The 17,078-nt window shown below is 41.4% G+C and overlaps 1 protein-coding gene across 1 annotated transcript in view; it reads right to left on the bottom strand.

Annotated features, from left to right (window-relative positions):
• CACNB4 (calcium voltage-gated channel auxiliary subunit beta 4) overlaps positions 1 to 17,078 on the bottom strand; it is a 265,766-nt gene that overhangs the window by 49,944 nt on the left and 198,744 nt on the right. Inside the window, exons 3-4 of the mRNA XM_029224871.1 lie at positions 3,222 to 3,341; positions 984 to 1,106 (exon numbers count right to left, since the gene is read on the bottom strand). Of these exons, the coding sequence (XP_029080704.1) occupies positions 984 to 1,106; positions 3,222 to 3,341 (243 nt within the window). The remainder of the gene's footprint in view (positions 1 to 983; positions 1,107 to 3,221; positions 3,342 to 17,078) is intronic.

Below are 17,078 nucleotides of genomic sequence, written 5' to 3'. Positions count from 1 at the left end.
AGATCCTTTCTCATCTGGCCCCTGCCTCTCTGACGTGGCCCATCCCCTGTACCACTCCCCGCTTACCACCCTCCAGCGGTGCTGTGCTCATTGCCCCTGGCTGTCCCTTCCACCTGAAACTGCCACCCCTCACCCCAGCCTGAACTCAGGCTTCACCACTTCTGAAGAGCTTTCCAGCCCCCCACCCTCCTCCTCCTGAGCTGGATGGTCCCTCCTGCTCTTTCTTTGGGCTCCCACAACACCCATTCAATTTTACTGTAACAGAACTTCTCAACCCATGCAGAAACTATGCACTAGTCTGTCTCCCCCACCAGACTCTGAGCTCCCTGGCCGAGGGGACAGTGGACCTTCAGCTCTGATCCCCAAATGCCCAGCACGATGTCTGACATAAAGGAGGATTTCAATACACCCAGGTTGAGTAAATGAAAGTTTCTGATGTCACTATTCCATCTTTCAAGATGCGAGGCCTCAAGTGCTCAATCCCTCAAGGTTTCTATTTCCCAAAGTCCTCTGCCCTTCTCTTAACTTTAACAATTTAATTATTATACTCTGTAGTGTTGGTTTGGCGGTCAAGGTCCACGGGACAATAATCCAGATGTTTATAATTACAACATCCCTTGTAAATGGTGCCTTCTGGGTAGGAGCCATGCCACCAAACTCACATTTCCCTAAATTGGATCCATTGATCTATGTCAATGGATCTACCATGGTAGGTGATTAAAAGGTGACCAGAGGACCACAGGTCTATCCTAAATCGATCCTCTGATGATTGTGATTCAATGTTTTAAATGTGTGATAATGTAAGCAATGATCTCAGGCTTCCAAATCTCGCTGAGAAGGAATGGATTTGGAAGGCTTAGCCAATTAAATGAGGTAACACATTGGCAGCTCCTCAGGGCTTCTCTCCATTTAGTTTGGCTCAGAGCTGATTCCTGGCCTTGGCCTTGTAGCAGGTTAGGGGATACAGAGTGCCGTACATTTACCTCTTTAATGTGTAGGAAGTCCTTGGCGTCAAAGGAGATGGCCGTGCTTGGAACAGGCACATCCTCATCCAAGGCACCACAGTAGCTCACATTCGTCTTCACAGCAAATGCTACAGGTTTGGACTGGGAACAGAACCATGGAATAAGGATGGAGGGAGGAAGACAGAAGAGGATTTTTCACACTGAAATGTAGAACCAGATAATGGATAGTACCAGGCAGTAAGGGAAATCACTTTCCAAAGAGGGATCTCAACTGGGTTCCACATTTCCAGGCAGCAGTGAGAAATCTGCAGAAAGGGCTCTGAAGAGGATTCAGTCCTATCAGCCCGACCATGTTCCCCCTCCTGTCGTCCTTTCCAACATCCCAAAGAATCGTGCCCTAAAATTTGGCGGGAAGGGATGGAAAGGCGGGAGGGGCAGTCTGCTTTGGCCTCTAGTCATAAAACTCATGTTTATTATTTTAAATGGTAACAGACGCCTCCACCTTGGCATACAGGAAATGTGTGCTGGGTCTTAAATAAAAAGGTGGTGGAGGGTTAAAATAAATATTTTTGAAATAGCCTTAGGCCTGAAAACCTGCAGGATCCCACTCAATAGAATACCTTGTCCTGCCAGGGAAAAGAAAGCCCGGTCTGAGTAGACAGGAAGGGCGGAGCTGCTCACTCATCACCTTCTCCGTAGCTAACAAAAGCTGCTTCTGAAACTTTTCTTAGACAGATTCCTCCGCAGCAAAGTGCTCTCGGGCTGGTGCAGCTTGGCAGAGGTTAAGTAAGCCACCAGCCTAAGCTAACAGCGCTGTTGCTGACATTTGGGTGACCACAATAGCCACAAAATAGACTCTGAGAGAAACCTAAAACAAAATTTAGCCACAAGTAAGAACACCAGTTTCCAGCAATCCCAGGCTGCTCTGTTATGGGCTCATTTATTCGTGCTGGGAACCATGCCTGGGAGCAACAGCACTGAGGCAGGATCCGAGTTAGAGTCTCACTGATGTCCTTTCCCAGGTGCTGCTCCAACCCCCTTCCGCCAATCAGCACAGGTAGCACGGGTGTGGAAGCAAAGGAAGACACCTTGTGAACCTGCCTCATCCTCCTCTTCCCGCTCTTTTAAACATTTTACTGTAAAAATAGAAAAGGGGGGCTTCTTTGGTGGCGCAGTGGTTGAGAGTCTGCCTGCCAATGCAGGGGACACGGGTTCGTGCCCTGGTCCGGGAGGATCCCACATGCCGTGGAGCGGCTGGGCCCGTGAGCCATGGCCGCTGGGCCTGCGTGTCCGGAGCCTGTGCTCCGCAACGGGAGAGGCCACAACAGTGAGAGGTCCACATACCACAAAGAAATAAAAATTAAAAAAATAAATAAGTAAGTAAATAAGTAAATAAATAAATAAATAAAATAAAAATAGAAAAGGGAAGGAGTTCACTTTATCTGAGCTTCCTTTTTTTTTTTCTCCTAAAAATTAGAAAGACTAGATCAATATGCTTTAGGAGTCTATTGTGAAGGGCAAAGGAGGAGAGGCTGACCAGGAACATGTTATATCTGTTACTGTGCATAAAATTTCATTTGACAAAAGGGGTCTGTGCTTAAAAAAAAAAAAAAAGTCTGAAAGACACAGCATGGGAGATCTCTAGTGACTCAGTTCTAACATTCAACAATGCAATTTGTTCTTTGTTGCCTCCTATGGGGCAGGGATTCCTATGGGGGCCCCTCCCTGTGGAATATCTGAAGGTCTCTTGCGGCAAAGCCTTTCATTGCTCATCTTTGCTGAAATGCTAATCGTTGTTCAAAGCTCTGAACGGTGAACCTGAGGTGGGAGATTGACACCAAGAGGGAAGAACAGAGACACCAACAGGGAGACCCACTGACCAGTTATGCACGTGTGGCCTGCATGAAGGCTGCTGTCTTGGAGAACGGGGCAAGCACGCTGGTTCCTTGGGAGGCCCTCTAACGACAGTGGGAGGGGCAAGCTGGATATGGGGCACAATCGCTAAGTTAGAAGATGACCAAGAATTTTCACCAGCAAACCAAACACAAAAGGTAGGTGAAGGGGTCCGTGTCTCAGGATATGGCTCCCTGAGAATGTTACTATCAGGGGTGAACAGATCATGGAGCCTTGCAATCTGGTGCCTTATCAGAATGATCATAAAATGATTACTCCAGAGAAATCTGAGGCAGGGGAAGAGCAGCTGATACCTGCTGAGCAACATGCCACTTTGGAACCCAAGAGGGGCAAGAACGTCACCTTTGCTCTCTCAAGCTGGATGGCCGCCTGCTGCTCTCTCTCTTGCCGAATTGCTTCCCGATCCTCTTCCAGAGAGACATCGGAGTCAGATGGCCTGCTCGTGTAGGAATCCGCTGAACCCTGGAAAGGAAAACCCGGAGTAGCTTGAATGAGGTGATGTGGAGCTTCTTAAATCATCACATCTAACAGCATCCTGGAGTGGGTTCTTCTCATTTGCATAGAATTTGATAAATACGCTCTATGCCTTATTGCAGACATAAATTTAGATGGCAGAATATAGTTAAGCATCTGAGTAATTCGGAAGGTAGCAATGTTAGGAAGGGAAATATTTTGACTAGATTAAGTGCTAGAAAGTAAACTGCAATGAAAATTATGTGATGTTCAGCCCCAATTCTTCTTGTTTTGTGCTATCTTTATATTAAGCCCATATCAACTTGCGGAACTGAAATTTCATTCCATTCTCTGTTTTATATACAGATTTTTAAAGGAGTAAGAGATTTAGCCTATTACAAGAGTAACTCCTACCCATATCTTGGATTACAGATGATCAATTTAAGATTTCAACACAGCAAATCAGAAACCTGAATTAGTAAAATGATTTTCAGTTCCATTGTCAACGCCATTGAACAAGGATGTCCTCAACTGAAGCCCATTCCTAGAAGGACTATTTGAACAATAATGAAATCCAGCCTGACTCATGTGGCCAAGGAATTTCGGGCAGTGGACATCACTTGGTGCTCATGCCATAAGAAGAGATGAAAACCACAGCAGCTGAAAAGTTAAAAACAAACACCCCAGAAGCTTGCTTTCTGCTTGCTAAAAGAACATCACCCTTACAATTTCCTTAAGCTGGCATTAGAAGTTGATATTTGTGTAGATACTTCCACAGCAGACGTATTGATAAGACTGGTGTATTTGGCATGTTTCATAAACCAGGTACAGATTCTAAAAGGTGTATGCTTATCCATATAGCTGAGAATTTGCTACCCACTGCAAAAAAATAACTCTAAGAATGGCTGACTGCTGAAGCGGGCACTTTGAAAGATTTTTCTAAACTTAGAAATGTTAGGGTTTGTTTGTTTATACATTATTTGTGAATTTGCTGCCTGTATGGGTAGCTTTGTCTCAGTAGAGGGTGTCATTTTAGCTGGGGTAGTCTTTCCCACCATAAAAAAAATCCCAGCACAGATTTTCCTGGCAGCCTAGAACAATAATTCCTGGTTAGAGTTTTATCAGAATGCCCAGTAGAACCCTGGTTCTAAATTCTAACTCTGCAACCCACTTTTGAAGACTTTATACAAGTTCCTAGACCACTCTAAGACTCAGTCTCCTCTTCTGTAAAATGGGGATGTGGTTTACTTCACAGAATTAAATGGAATAGGATATAATGAATCCCTGATTATTGAGCCCTGGCTGTCACACCAGCGTGGGGCTAGATGCTTTGCACACCTTATCTCACTGAATCCTTAGAGCAGTGGGTAAGCTGGGATTCAAACACGGGTAATCCAACCGTAGAGCCAGCAGTTTCAAACCCTACATTGAGCTGGACTTGATAAAGTATTTACTCTAGGACCTGGCACATAGTAGGCACACAATAAATAGCCATTCTCATTTCTATTTCCTAGTGCTGGTATTTCTACCTTGATTTTAAAAAAAAAGAGTTAAGAGATTCTAATCATTTTTCAGCTTACTTACATATGCAAGTAAGTTGCCCATCTTGAAATGTACAGTATCCTTTTTTATTGTATTTGCTGCATAGAAAACACGGTAAGTTTTTTTCCCCAGCTTTATTGAGATATAATTGACATATAACACTGTGCAAGTTTAAGGTGTACAATGTGTTGATTTGATACATTTATATATTGCAAAATGATTATACTATAAGTTTCATAACTGCAGTGTGTCCAAATCCATGCACTTTATGCAGTGCTTTTGAAAGTGCCCTTTACAAAGGAAATGTATTTGCTAACCAAATTATAACCAAACTCATCTGTGCAAATCTACTGGGGAAAAATCTGGACCTACAAAATAAATAAGTACACGGTGACTATTTTATAGATGCATTCATTGCTTAAAAAAGAGCTACCCTGGGCTTCCCTGGTGGCGCAGTGGTTGAGAGTCCGCCTGCCGATGCAGGGGACATGGGTTCATGCCACGGTCTGGGAAGATCCCACATGCCACGGAGCAGCTAGGCCCGTGAGCCATGGCCACTGAGCCTGCACGTCCAGAGCCTGTGCTCTGCAACGGGAGAGGCCACGACAGTGAGAGGCCCGCGTACTGCAAAAAAAAAAAAAAAAGAGCTACCTTGAAGTCCTTTAAAACAAGAGAGTTCTATCAGCATAAATCTTTTGTCCAAATTTAGGTATATCTGCATAAAATCCAGAGGAAGAGAGAAAGAAAACAATGTTTCTAAAAAATATATGAAAACGGTTTTGTGTTAGTTCTAGGCAATGCTTTGCTGAAGTGTGATGTGTGTGGTAGACCATTTTAAGGTGTTAGATGTCTGCGAAAGTGTCTGGACTATAAAGTGATTACGATGCAGAAAGTCAGGAAGGAGGCACTTGTTTTGAAAACACGTGCTAGGGAAGGCTAACAACTGCAGTTCACAAGAAAGCAGGCTGCCCAGTGGAGCAGTGAGTCAAACAGCTAAAATACACAATCCACTGTTGACACTAGGAGATGGCTAATTTCCTGAAAACTCCGTTAACGATTTTTCAAATCCTGGCATTCAATCCTCTGCGCACAAAAGGAGTGACTCAAGGGCTCCTGCAAATAAACTTTATTTTGAAATGTGAACAAGACTGTTAAGAATTTCAAAATTACTTAATAAGTTCTACTATTGCCAAGTATGTAAAAGCACACAATATTCTAATAATATTGGTAGAGGGAAAAATAAAGCACTGTGATATTTATTTTTATAATTACAGTGTGAGATTCACAGCATTTACTCTGTTTTTTTTTTTTTTCTTTCAATGACATCTACATTTCTCTGAATATGGAAATCATTGCTGCTCAATGGTCCTAGGGATAGCAGAGATCCAACATCAAGAGCCCAAATTTGGCCCATGGACATGTTCTGCTGGCTTGGCACAGAACTGATTTCTTGTTTCTATTTTTATTTGATTTGTTTCAACTGCTTGATAGAGAGTACAGACAGGAGAAAGAAAGGAAAAGAAAAAGAACCTAGGTTGTTTACAAAGGCACAGAGAGCAGAAGAAAAGAGCCACAGAGAGGCGAGAGGAGACTGCCTGGGCCGGACTAGAGGGAGGATGGGGAAGGGAAGTGGGGCTGCAGCAGGCTTAGTAGGACTGGAGGGTCGGGGGGACTGCCCAGAGGTCTGGTTATACCTTTATGATCAGGAAGAGGGAAACTGCAAGAAGGGAATAATGCTAGATGCTAAGAGGACAGAACTAAAGATATAAAGGTTACTAGCTCTGGCCAAAGCTAAAAACTGCAGCCCCGTCAGCTTTTTGTTTTCCAAAATTCTACTTCATAAAATGGGCAAAGAGCAAGGCACCCAACTCATCAAGTGAGCCAAACCTGGGCTATTAAATCTTTCTGTAAGATGCACGACAGAGGCTAGTCCCTCAAAAGTTCCTAAGCAGAAACCATTGCAAGTCACATCTTTGAGTCTCCAAAGAAACAACTAAATTGGGGGGAAAAAAATGGAAACAATTGCTGCAAGTCTTTTTTTTTTTTTTTTTTTTTTTTTTTTGTGGTACACGGGCCTGTCACTGTTGTGGCCTCTCCCGTTGCGGAGCACAGGCTCCGGATGCGCAGGCTCAGTGGCCATGGCTCACAGGCCCAGCCACTCCGCGGCATGTAGGATCTTCCCGGACAGGGGCACGAACCCGCGTCCGCTGCATCGGCAGGCGGACTGTCAACTACTGCGCCACCAGGGAAGCCCGCTGCAAGTCTTTTTATATATATATAACATTACATATGTATGTATAAAATAATGCATCCTAGTGAATATCAAAAGAAACACATACATGTCTTTCTATTAACATGAGGCCCAGATTTTTCCCCCTTTTACTCAATATTGAAAACAGATTCCAGCCTCACACCTTTCATAAATCTTCTTGAGTATAAAATACAAACGTTATAGAAACATTGAAAAAATCAGTTAGTTTACTGTTGTCCTAGAAGAAGGAAAGTGATCTCAAGTCAAACAATGGAAAAGTTTCTTTTCCTGCCTGGAGAGAGAGGCCATGACATGAATGGGAGAGTGGCCGTGGACTTTGGGGTCAGGAAGTATTGGGTTTGACACTGCTGCTAGTTCTTGCTGGCTGTGTGTCTTGGGCAACTTATTTTAACTTTCTGAGTCTCAATTTCCTCCCCCTTTGAAATGGAGATAATAACACATACCTCACAGAGTTTCCCAGTGTTTGATTTGAGATGGAACGTCATTAAGTTTACCATCATGAGGAAAATTCAGGAATTGCCAGCAAATATTTGACTCACTCATTAAAGTTTTTGGCAGCTTTTCAGCATTCAATTTTTGGCTGCCCTAGAGTTTTAGGATTTACATCTTGTTCTTTTTTTTTAAACAGCTTTATTGAGGTATAATTTACATACCATAAAATTCACATAATTTAAATTATGACTCAATAAATTTTTAATAAATTTACAGGATACAATTCACATAACAATCTAATATTAGAATATTTCTACCACTTCAGGAAAAAAAAAAAAAAACCCTTTTGCCTATTTGCAGTCACTCTCCAAACCTACCACGAGATCCAGGGATCCACTTACTTATCTTGTCCTTTTAAAACTAAAATATACTTCCTCTTCTTACGAGTAGTTTTAGTATTTAGATATGTCATTAAATTAGAGCAAGGAGAAGGGAGAGTTTATAAATGTTTGACTTTTAAATGCATTAATACTGGAACAGAACGTGGTTATTGTTGGAACTTTTGGGCTTTGTGGTCAGTCCTGTGCCCCTCACTTCCTACCTAGCTTAGCTGTCCATTCACTGGACACTGACCACCTGTCAGTGGCAACAATGTGAGAGGAGAGCTGCTTAACTTTTCTGAGATTCTATCCTCATCGGCAAAATAGGAATGAACCCTTCAGGGTTATTTTGGAGAATTACTAAGATGCCATAGTATAGCATAGCATACAAGCATAGTAATGGCACAAATAAAACCAGTGTTGTGCAAGAGAACTTTCTGCAATGATGGATATTCTGTATGGCTGCTGTCCAGTATGGTAGCCACTAGCCACATGTGGTTATGGAGCACTTGAAATGTGCCTGGCCAGATGGAAGAACTGAACTTATCATTTAATTTTTAAATGTTTAAAGTTTTATTTCACTTTAATTAATTTAAAGGCAGATACCCACATGTTAACTAGTGGCTACCACATGGGGCTGTGCAGTGGTACGAACTCCAAATGTCAGCCCTTCCAGATCAGACAAGTGAATGTTAAACTTGATGTAAATCTGGTATTTTAATAGTTGCATTAAGTGGGCTAAGTGAAAGTGGAATGTCCAGAGACACATATCACTCCCAATGGATGTGAGCTTGTTTCTTTCCACTGAGTTTGCAATGACGCGACGATGCACTTTTCCACAATGTAGAAGGAACAAAGCTCTTTCTTGATTACTTTCCCAGATTTCCCAGGGTGGATAGGTAAAGAGCCCCCTCGTGAGGCTGCCCTAGACAAAAAGGTCTTGTAGGCAACATGTATCTTTACAGGATAGCCCCTCACTTTCTTGCAGATGCTTTCTTCTCCTCCACCCCCTTCACCAAACATGTCCAGAGCTCTTAGCAAGGGCCCCCACTCAGCCTAGCAGGGTCCAGGCTATGTCTCCAAGTAGATACGCCTGGGCAGTGCCTAGAACATAGCAGAACCTCAACTTCGTTGAAAGAAAGACACTCTCGCTCCCATCAAAATCTATTCTTTGTTCCATGATTTCAAGTTCTTCTAGGGTGGTTAGTTAATTGATCAAGGTTTATGCTAACTGGGTGTGATGTTGTTAGCAGACCACCCCCATAACATGAGTTTTTTCTTTTTCTTTAGAATTATGGTTTTCAGTGCCCTAATCCAGAGCACTGGATAATGTGTACATTATCAGCACTTTGGCAGAACAAGGAACTTTTGAAATTATGCCTCAGAGATGACAACTTAACTTTGCTCTAAGGTACCTTGTACTGTGTCTTGTAAACAGAAGGTCTTCAAATATGTTGGTTGAGAGAATAAGGCAAGCTCTGCAACCCACTTTTATTGGACAGAAGACCAGCAATTAATCCGACTAAGCTCCGATTTTAGGCTTCAAAGAGCAGTCAATGGCAGCAAAGGAGTATGTTCAGAAAAGGCCATAAACGGAAAGGAAAGAGAATGAATGCTTACTCATCCCTTACTTTATGTGAGTCACTAACTTATGAACTTTAGATTATCACATCAACACTACAAAGTAGGTTACGATTATCCCCATTTTATAGATGAGGCATCTGAGGCTCAAACAGGCAATAAGAACTTCCCTCAATGTCACTATCATAGGGCACATTGCAGGGTGCAGGAGTATGGGCAGAATCTGTTTTTAAATTTCCTCTACAAAATGTGGTGCAAACTTACATTAAAAAGTCAAACATTTTAGTTGCCTTCACTAAAAGAAAACAACATTCTGCAATATTTTGTTAACATAGATCGTACACCAAAATCTCACTCACTAGGAACGATGGATGCAAGTAAAGAAATGACATTCTTAGATCAAGGAAAATAAACTGGAGACTGTTTTTCAAAAGACATGTTTGCTTTTCTAACTTCACATGGTAACTCTAGATTATCAAGGTTTTGGTTTGTGAATTTCATTGAGTTTCTGCTTTAATGACAGGATTTTTTTTTTTTTGTTTTTTTTGCGGTACGCGGGTCTCTCACTGTTGTAGTCTCTCCCGTTGCGGAGCACAGGCTCCGGACGCGCAGGCTCAGCGGCCATGGCTCACGGGCCCAGCCGCTCCGCGGCACGTGGGATCCTCCCGGACCGGGGCACGAACCCGTGTCCCCCGCATCGGCAGGCGGACTCTCAACCACTGCGCCACCAGGGAAGCCCTAATGACAGGATTTTTACTCAGCATTTTAGTTACTGGTAGGAGATTTTAAGGCCCCCTTGAGTTTTCTTTTTCTCTTAAGTGATAACTCCTCCAGTTGTGTTAAACTACTTATTTACAGGTTACTTCTTATCTTATAACTAAATTATAATTATATATCAATATGTAGTTAAAAACAAAATGCAGGCTTTGTCTAAATTATCTGACTAGTGGAATCCAAATTAATGGGTTCTATTATAACTGTTTTTACATAATTTATTTAAAAGGAAGTAATACTATTTAGAAAACTTAGCCAACCTATCCTTCTCGTTATGTTGACTAGTTTGGCAACTGTTGCAATTGCCTGGTTTCGGATAGGTATTTCTTTTCTTTTTTCTTTTTTTTTGCATTTTTTCTTTGACTTTTACTGAGATATAATTGACATACAGCACTGTATAAATTTAAGGTGTACAGCATAATGATTTGACTTACATATATCACAGAATGATAGATAGGTATTTCTTTTCATTGGTAGTCCAAGGAGACCCATCAGTGGCGATACAACAACAGCAGAAAAGTTTCAATTGGCCTCATAAGTATAAAGAGGGAGGTGACAAAAAGGCCCAGATGAGGATGAAAAGGAAATCTGTGTCAGTCATGGCCATTTAGGAGCTTGTGGGAAAGGAGAAGTTGCAATGTGGGGCTAACAGCAGATCTGCAAGTTAAATCAGTGGTGATGTTGGTAACGGGGGCAGATTCCTCTTAGCTTGGGCTACTATGAGGACTGCAGTTTCATATGGTTCAGCCTAATACACTGGGGGAAGAACAAAAGATAAAGATGACTTTATATGGATCCTATTTCACCAAACTGCTCTGATAATCAGTGCATGGGATCATACACGTATGTAAGAACTGCTACATCAATGAACACAATTAGTAATCAATCAAAACCCCCTGTGAGACTAAAGGGCAACAGAAGTTGAAAAAAGTCATGATCACGTTTTGCATACAATAAGAATGTTATTTTAATGGTACAGATGATGAGATTATGGAGCTCACTCTCCTTCTGGGAAAGGGAAAGTGACTGCCTGCTGGGAGAAGGTGGCTTCAAGCAGTCAAGCTTTACTTTGTACAGGGTCACAGAACAACATCATGGGACGCTGAGCAGCCACCCCCAGAACCAGCGCTGCCTGCTCAGAACCGAGAGCTTCTGACCAACCCATGGGACACAGGTGAGTGTCTGGGCAGCTACACCTGGCCGATCCCAGCACCGGCACCTGCAAGCAGCAGCCACAGCACGTGGTCTTCATGCCAGGGCGGTGGCTCAAGCTGCACTAATCTAGTTTCAGCAGAGACGTTAAAAAGGAAATGAATATATTTGCTCAGAAAATCCTGAATGTGCTGCTGGTAGCTGCAGAACTGCATAGTGATAAGGCAACTAATGGTTTCTTGTAAATGTGGGCGTCTGTGATCCTTCTGGAAAAGGGATTGACTGACACTTCACATACCCCCAGAGTAGTTTACAAAGTAGCCCACAAAACACTACTTTTATGTTGTGGTCTATTTTCTTGAGAGTCATATTAGAGACCTGATAACAGTAAATATGTTTATCCCAAAAGTAGCTCCAGGCAATTATTTGTATTTAAAAAAAAAAATTTTTAAGACTTTTCCTTCTGTCATATAAAGGAAGGAATAATATAGGTTGCTTTAGAAGAAAGTAAGGGAAGGACTTGAACCTCTCCTGTATCATTTCTGTAGCCTCAGAAATGGTTTGATGAAAAATTATCCTTCACTCTTTGAAAATATTTTGTATTCATAACGTTTCTCATTAAAGCGATGCATACTGACTGCATCAAGAACAGAAACCCTTCCCCAGAGATGGCTGCAGATGTGACGGAAGCCAAAATGAAGCATCTACTTCATTTCAGGCAGAGATCATGTCTTCCCCACTTTTGTTGTCCTCAGAGGCCCCAGCACAGAGCTTTGCACCTCAGAGGAGTTCAAAACTATTTACTGAATGAAAAAGTGAATAAGGAGGTTTCAAGGGGAGGAAGAGAAACACAAATGGACTGCCCGGTAATGCCCAGACTTCACCCAAAGGGAGTATACACTTTGGGCTTCCAGATGTTGCTGGAAACCATGTTGGAAGGAAGAGTGAACACCACTGTTAACTTGACAAAATGATATGAAAGTGATTTGGAAAACTTAATATTCAAAAATCTCTCAGAAAAAAATGTTAAAAAAAAGAATAAAGAAGGAGAATTAACCTTTTTAAAATAGATATTAAAACATTATAAAACTGCAGAAATTAAAAATGTTTGGTTCTAGCACAGATCAAAGAAATAAGAGTCCACAAATCAACCTCTATATATTGATAATTAATATTTAACAGGGGGACTTCCCTGGTGGCGCAGTGGTTAAGAATCCACCTGCCAATGCAGGGGACACGAGTTCAAGCCCTGGTCCGGGAAGATCCCACATGCCACGGAGCAACTAAGCCCATGCGCCACAACTACTGAGCCTGTGCTCTAGAGCCCGCGAGCCACAACTACTGAGCTCATGTGCCACAACTACTGAGCCCACGTGCCACAACTACTGAAGCCCATGTGCCTAGAGCCTGTGCTCCACAACAAGAGAAGCCACCGCAATGAGAAGCCCGTGCACGGCAACAAAGAGTAGCCCCCGCTCGCCACAACTAGAGAAAGCCCACATGTATCAACAAAGACCCAATGCAGCCAAAAATAAATAAAAAAATATAAATTAATATATATATATATATATATAACTGGAAACATTTCAAATCAATGGAAAAAGAGTGATTATTCAGTAAACAATGTTGGGAAACTTAGCTGGCCGATTGGGGGAAAAAGGTAGATCTCTATTTGATTTCTTATACAAAAATAAATTGCAGATGAAGATATTTAAAGGCAAAATTATATAGATATATCTTTATGTATTCCTTACATATATACATATATTTATACTAACACTGGCAGAAACTATGGCTATAGTTTTTTTTTTGTTGTTGTTTTTTTATGCAGTACGCGGGCCTCTCACTGTTGTGGCCTCTGCCGTTGCGGAGCACAGGCTCCGGACGCGCAGGCTCAGCGGCCATGGCTCATGGGCCCAGCCGCTCCGCGGCATGTGGGATCCTCCCGGACCGGGGGACAAACCCGTGTCCCCTGCATCGGCAGGCGGACTCTCGACCACTGCGCCACCAGGGAAGCCCATGGCTATAATTTTAATGTAGCACGCCAAAATGTTCAGAAGCTATGAAAAGACTGATTAATTTGACTACATAAAAAGTTTAAATATTTATCTGGGAAAAAAAAATACAAAAATGCAAATGACAGAAAAAGAAAATATTGTCACATAAGTGACCTGGGCTTAACGTCCTTCGTATTCAAAGACCACTAATGAAGTAATAAGAAAAAGATGAACAACCTACCTCTTCACCCACCAATATGGCAAAAAAATAAAAAGTTAGGAAAAAGAAAAAGGGACAAGAATGTACACTGAACACATGAAAAGAACTTCAGTCTCTTTCCTACATAAAGAAATATAACTTAAAATATGATACTACTTTCATTGATTAGATCAAAACATTTGAAAATACCCCGTACTAGTGAGGGTACATATGTTGGTATGAGTGCAAGTTGGTTTTATATTTCTGGAGGTAATTAGGTAAAAACAATCAAAATAAAACAGACATAAATTTTAACCAAACCATTCTACCTGAAGAAATTTACCCTAGAAATATACCTATATCAGATATGTATATATAAATGTACATACAAGAATATTCACTGCAATATTGCATATGATAGCAAAAATATCATAAAAACCTAAATGTTAGCCATAGAAGACATGTTTTTAAAAGTAGAGTGTATTCACACATAGAATAGTATGTAAGCACTAAAAAGCATGACACAGACCTCTAAGTAAGTATATGTAAAATTGTCACAAGATCAAATGGTAAAATAATCTGGCATGTTGTTTTAAAATTGTGTTAAAATAAATGAGAGTCTCTATATAACACATATATATGTATGCATACACACACACACACACAGGAGGAGGAAAACAAACTTTCATTTATTACACTTTATATCTTTCTGTACAGTTTGAATTTTTACCTTGAGAAATTACAAAAAACTAGTATTATGTATATAGATATTCACATTTATATACACAATGTGTACTCTTTTTAAAGAGTTATGTGGCTTTAAAATAAACATGTACTTTTTTTTTTTTTTTTTGCGGTACGCGGGCCTCTCACTGTTGTGGCCTCTCCCATTGCGGAGCACAGGCTCCGGACGCGCAGGCTCAGAGGCCATGGCTCACGGGCCTAGCCGCTCCGCAGCATGTGGGATCTTCCCAGACCTGGGCACGAACCCATGTCCCCTGCATCGGCAGGCGGACTCTCAACCACTGCGCCGCCAGGGAAGCCCTGTACTTTTTTTACAGAGTTATGTAGCTTGAAATTACCTGCCTTAACCTCAAATGATGATTTTGATAGGTGTGGTTAGTGTTAACCACTTTTATTAATTGTGGTCTTTGGAAAAGAATATTCCCTCTGAAAGGACTAGGGGCCCCAACAAAGGCTAGGTTAGCATGAGTTTTCCTCTTTGACCACTAATCTCCTAAATTTGTGAAGCTTGTAGGTCTTAAGTTAAAAACAAGATGATGCAACTTAATGTAGTAGTTTAAATTTAGGTATAAATGCTATTTTTGAATTGTAAGACAGTGACTGATTTGAGGGTATATGAGAGGTCTGGTGGGTCCCTTATGCACACGTAGCTACCCCTAGTTACCTCCAGAGAAGGAATCCTCCAGCATCTCACTGTCACGAGACCTGTACTCCAGGCTGCTATATTCCTTACAAACTTGCTATCCCTCCTTTGCTCTTTGGGGCCTTGACAGCGACTACACAGTGCCCAGCCCTCCCCATCAGCGTCGATCAACTTTATATGGAATCTGGTAGTGGTGAAAGCAATAGCCTTCCCTGGGTAGTGTCCTTCCTCCGCAGTGGGTTCAGAAGTGGGGAATGAAAACAAGGCTTGCTTTTTGACTCCCATCTGATAATTGTATTGGAGCTTGTTAGATTAGAGGAAATTCTTAGTTCAACCTTTGGAACTAGGAAATGAGGCTTTAATCAGAATAAAACAGCACTTTACAGACGTTATCTAAATGTCACCATAAAAACATTAAGACGTGGAGCTCATTATCCTCACTGAAGTAACCAAGATTCAGGAGAAACCAATAATCTGCCCAAGGTCATACAGCTGGCCAAGTATGGTGAACTCTGATCTCACTTAACGCAAAAGCCCTTGCTAATAGCTAATAACTAAGCTCAGTTGAGGTGTTGGTAGACACTGCTGGATGAGCAGATCACTAAGGCTTCAGGCTTAAAAACACTAGAATCTCTCTTTCTCTGCTTTTAGAATGAACTAACAATCACTAACCATGCTATGTTTTTCCCAGTAAACGATCTTGATTTCTCTCCAAAGCTCTTTTGAGCCCTCACAGACGGGTCAGGCTGCATGCCCTAAGTCACCCAACCATCAGCTAATGAAGCCAAGAATTGCATTTCAGGTCAGAGCATCTCTCGAATGATCTCTAAGATTCTTCTGAGATCTGTTCTTAAAGATGTCTTCATAGTGAGAGGAATTAGGTCTTCAAGTACATGGTGATAGAGTATTCATTTGAATTCACATCAAAATACATGCAATCAACTATTCCTAAGGATGGGACTATCAAACTTTCAGGTTTTCTCTTCCCTTCCTTCAGGCCTATCCATTAGCTCATTATTATATCCAAAGTGGTCAGAGAGGAAATCCACACCTGCTTTTTTGTTGTTGTTGGAAACTTTTGGACCAAACGAAAAAGAAAAAAGTTGAGATAAAATTACTGATTAGAATGAGTCTGGGAGAACTCATCAAGAAAAAGAGGGAAAGGACTCAAATCAATAAAATTAGAAATGAAAGAGAAGAAGTTACAACGGACACCACAGAAATACAAAGCATCATTAGAGACTACTACAAGCAACTCCATGCCAATAAAATGGACAACCTGGAAGAAATGGATGAATTCTTAGAAAGGTATAACCTTCCAAGATTGAACCAGGAAGAAATAGAAAATATGAACAGACCAATCACAAGTAATGAAATTGAAACTGTGATTAAAAATCTTCCAACAAACAAAAGTCCAGGACCAGATGGCTTCACAGGTGAGTTCTTTCAAACTTTGAGAGAAGAGCTAACACCCATCCTTCTCAAACTCTTCCAAAAAATTTCAGAGGAAGGAACACTCCCAAACTCATTCTATGAGGCCACCATCACCCTGATACCAAAACCAGACAAACGTACTACAAAAAAAGAAAATTCCAGACCAATATCACTGATGAATATAGATGCAAAATCCTCAACAAAATACTAGCAAACAGAATCCAACAACACATGAAAAGGATCATACACCATGATCAAGTGGGATTTATCCCAGGGATGCAAGGATTCTTCAATATACACAAATCAATCAATGTGATACACCATGTTAACAAACTGAAGAATAAAAACCATATGATCATCTCAATAGGGGCAGAAAAAGCTTCTGACAAAATTCAACACCCATTTATGATAAACACTCTCCAGAAAGTGGGCATAGAGGGAACCTACCACAACATAATGAAGGCCATATATGACAAACCCACAGCAAACATCATTCTCAATGATGAAAAACTGAAAGCATTTCCTCTAAGATCAGAAACAAGACAAGGATGTCCACTCTCACCACTACTATTCAACATAGTTTTGGAAGTCCTAGC

The sequence above is a fragment of the Monodon monoceros genome, unplaced genomic scaffold, assembly GCF_005190385.1.
Source record: "Monodon monoceros isolate NGI ecotype Baffin Bay Population unplaced genomic scaffold, NGI_Narwhal_1 Super_Scaffold_16, whole genome shotgun sequence".
In the NCBI taxonomy this organism is placed as follows: Eukaryota; Metazoa; Chordata; class Mammalia; order Artiodactyla; family Monodontidae; genus Monodon; species Monodon monoceros.
This window is presented reverse-complemented; position numbering and strand designations above follow the sequence as displayed.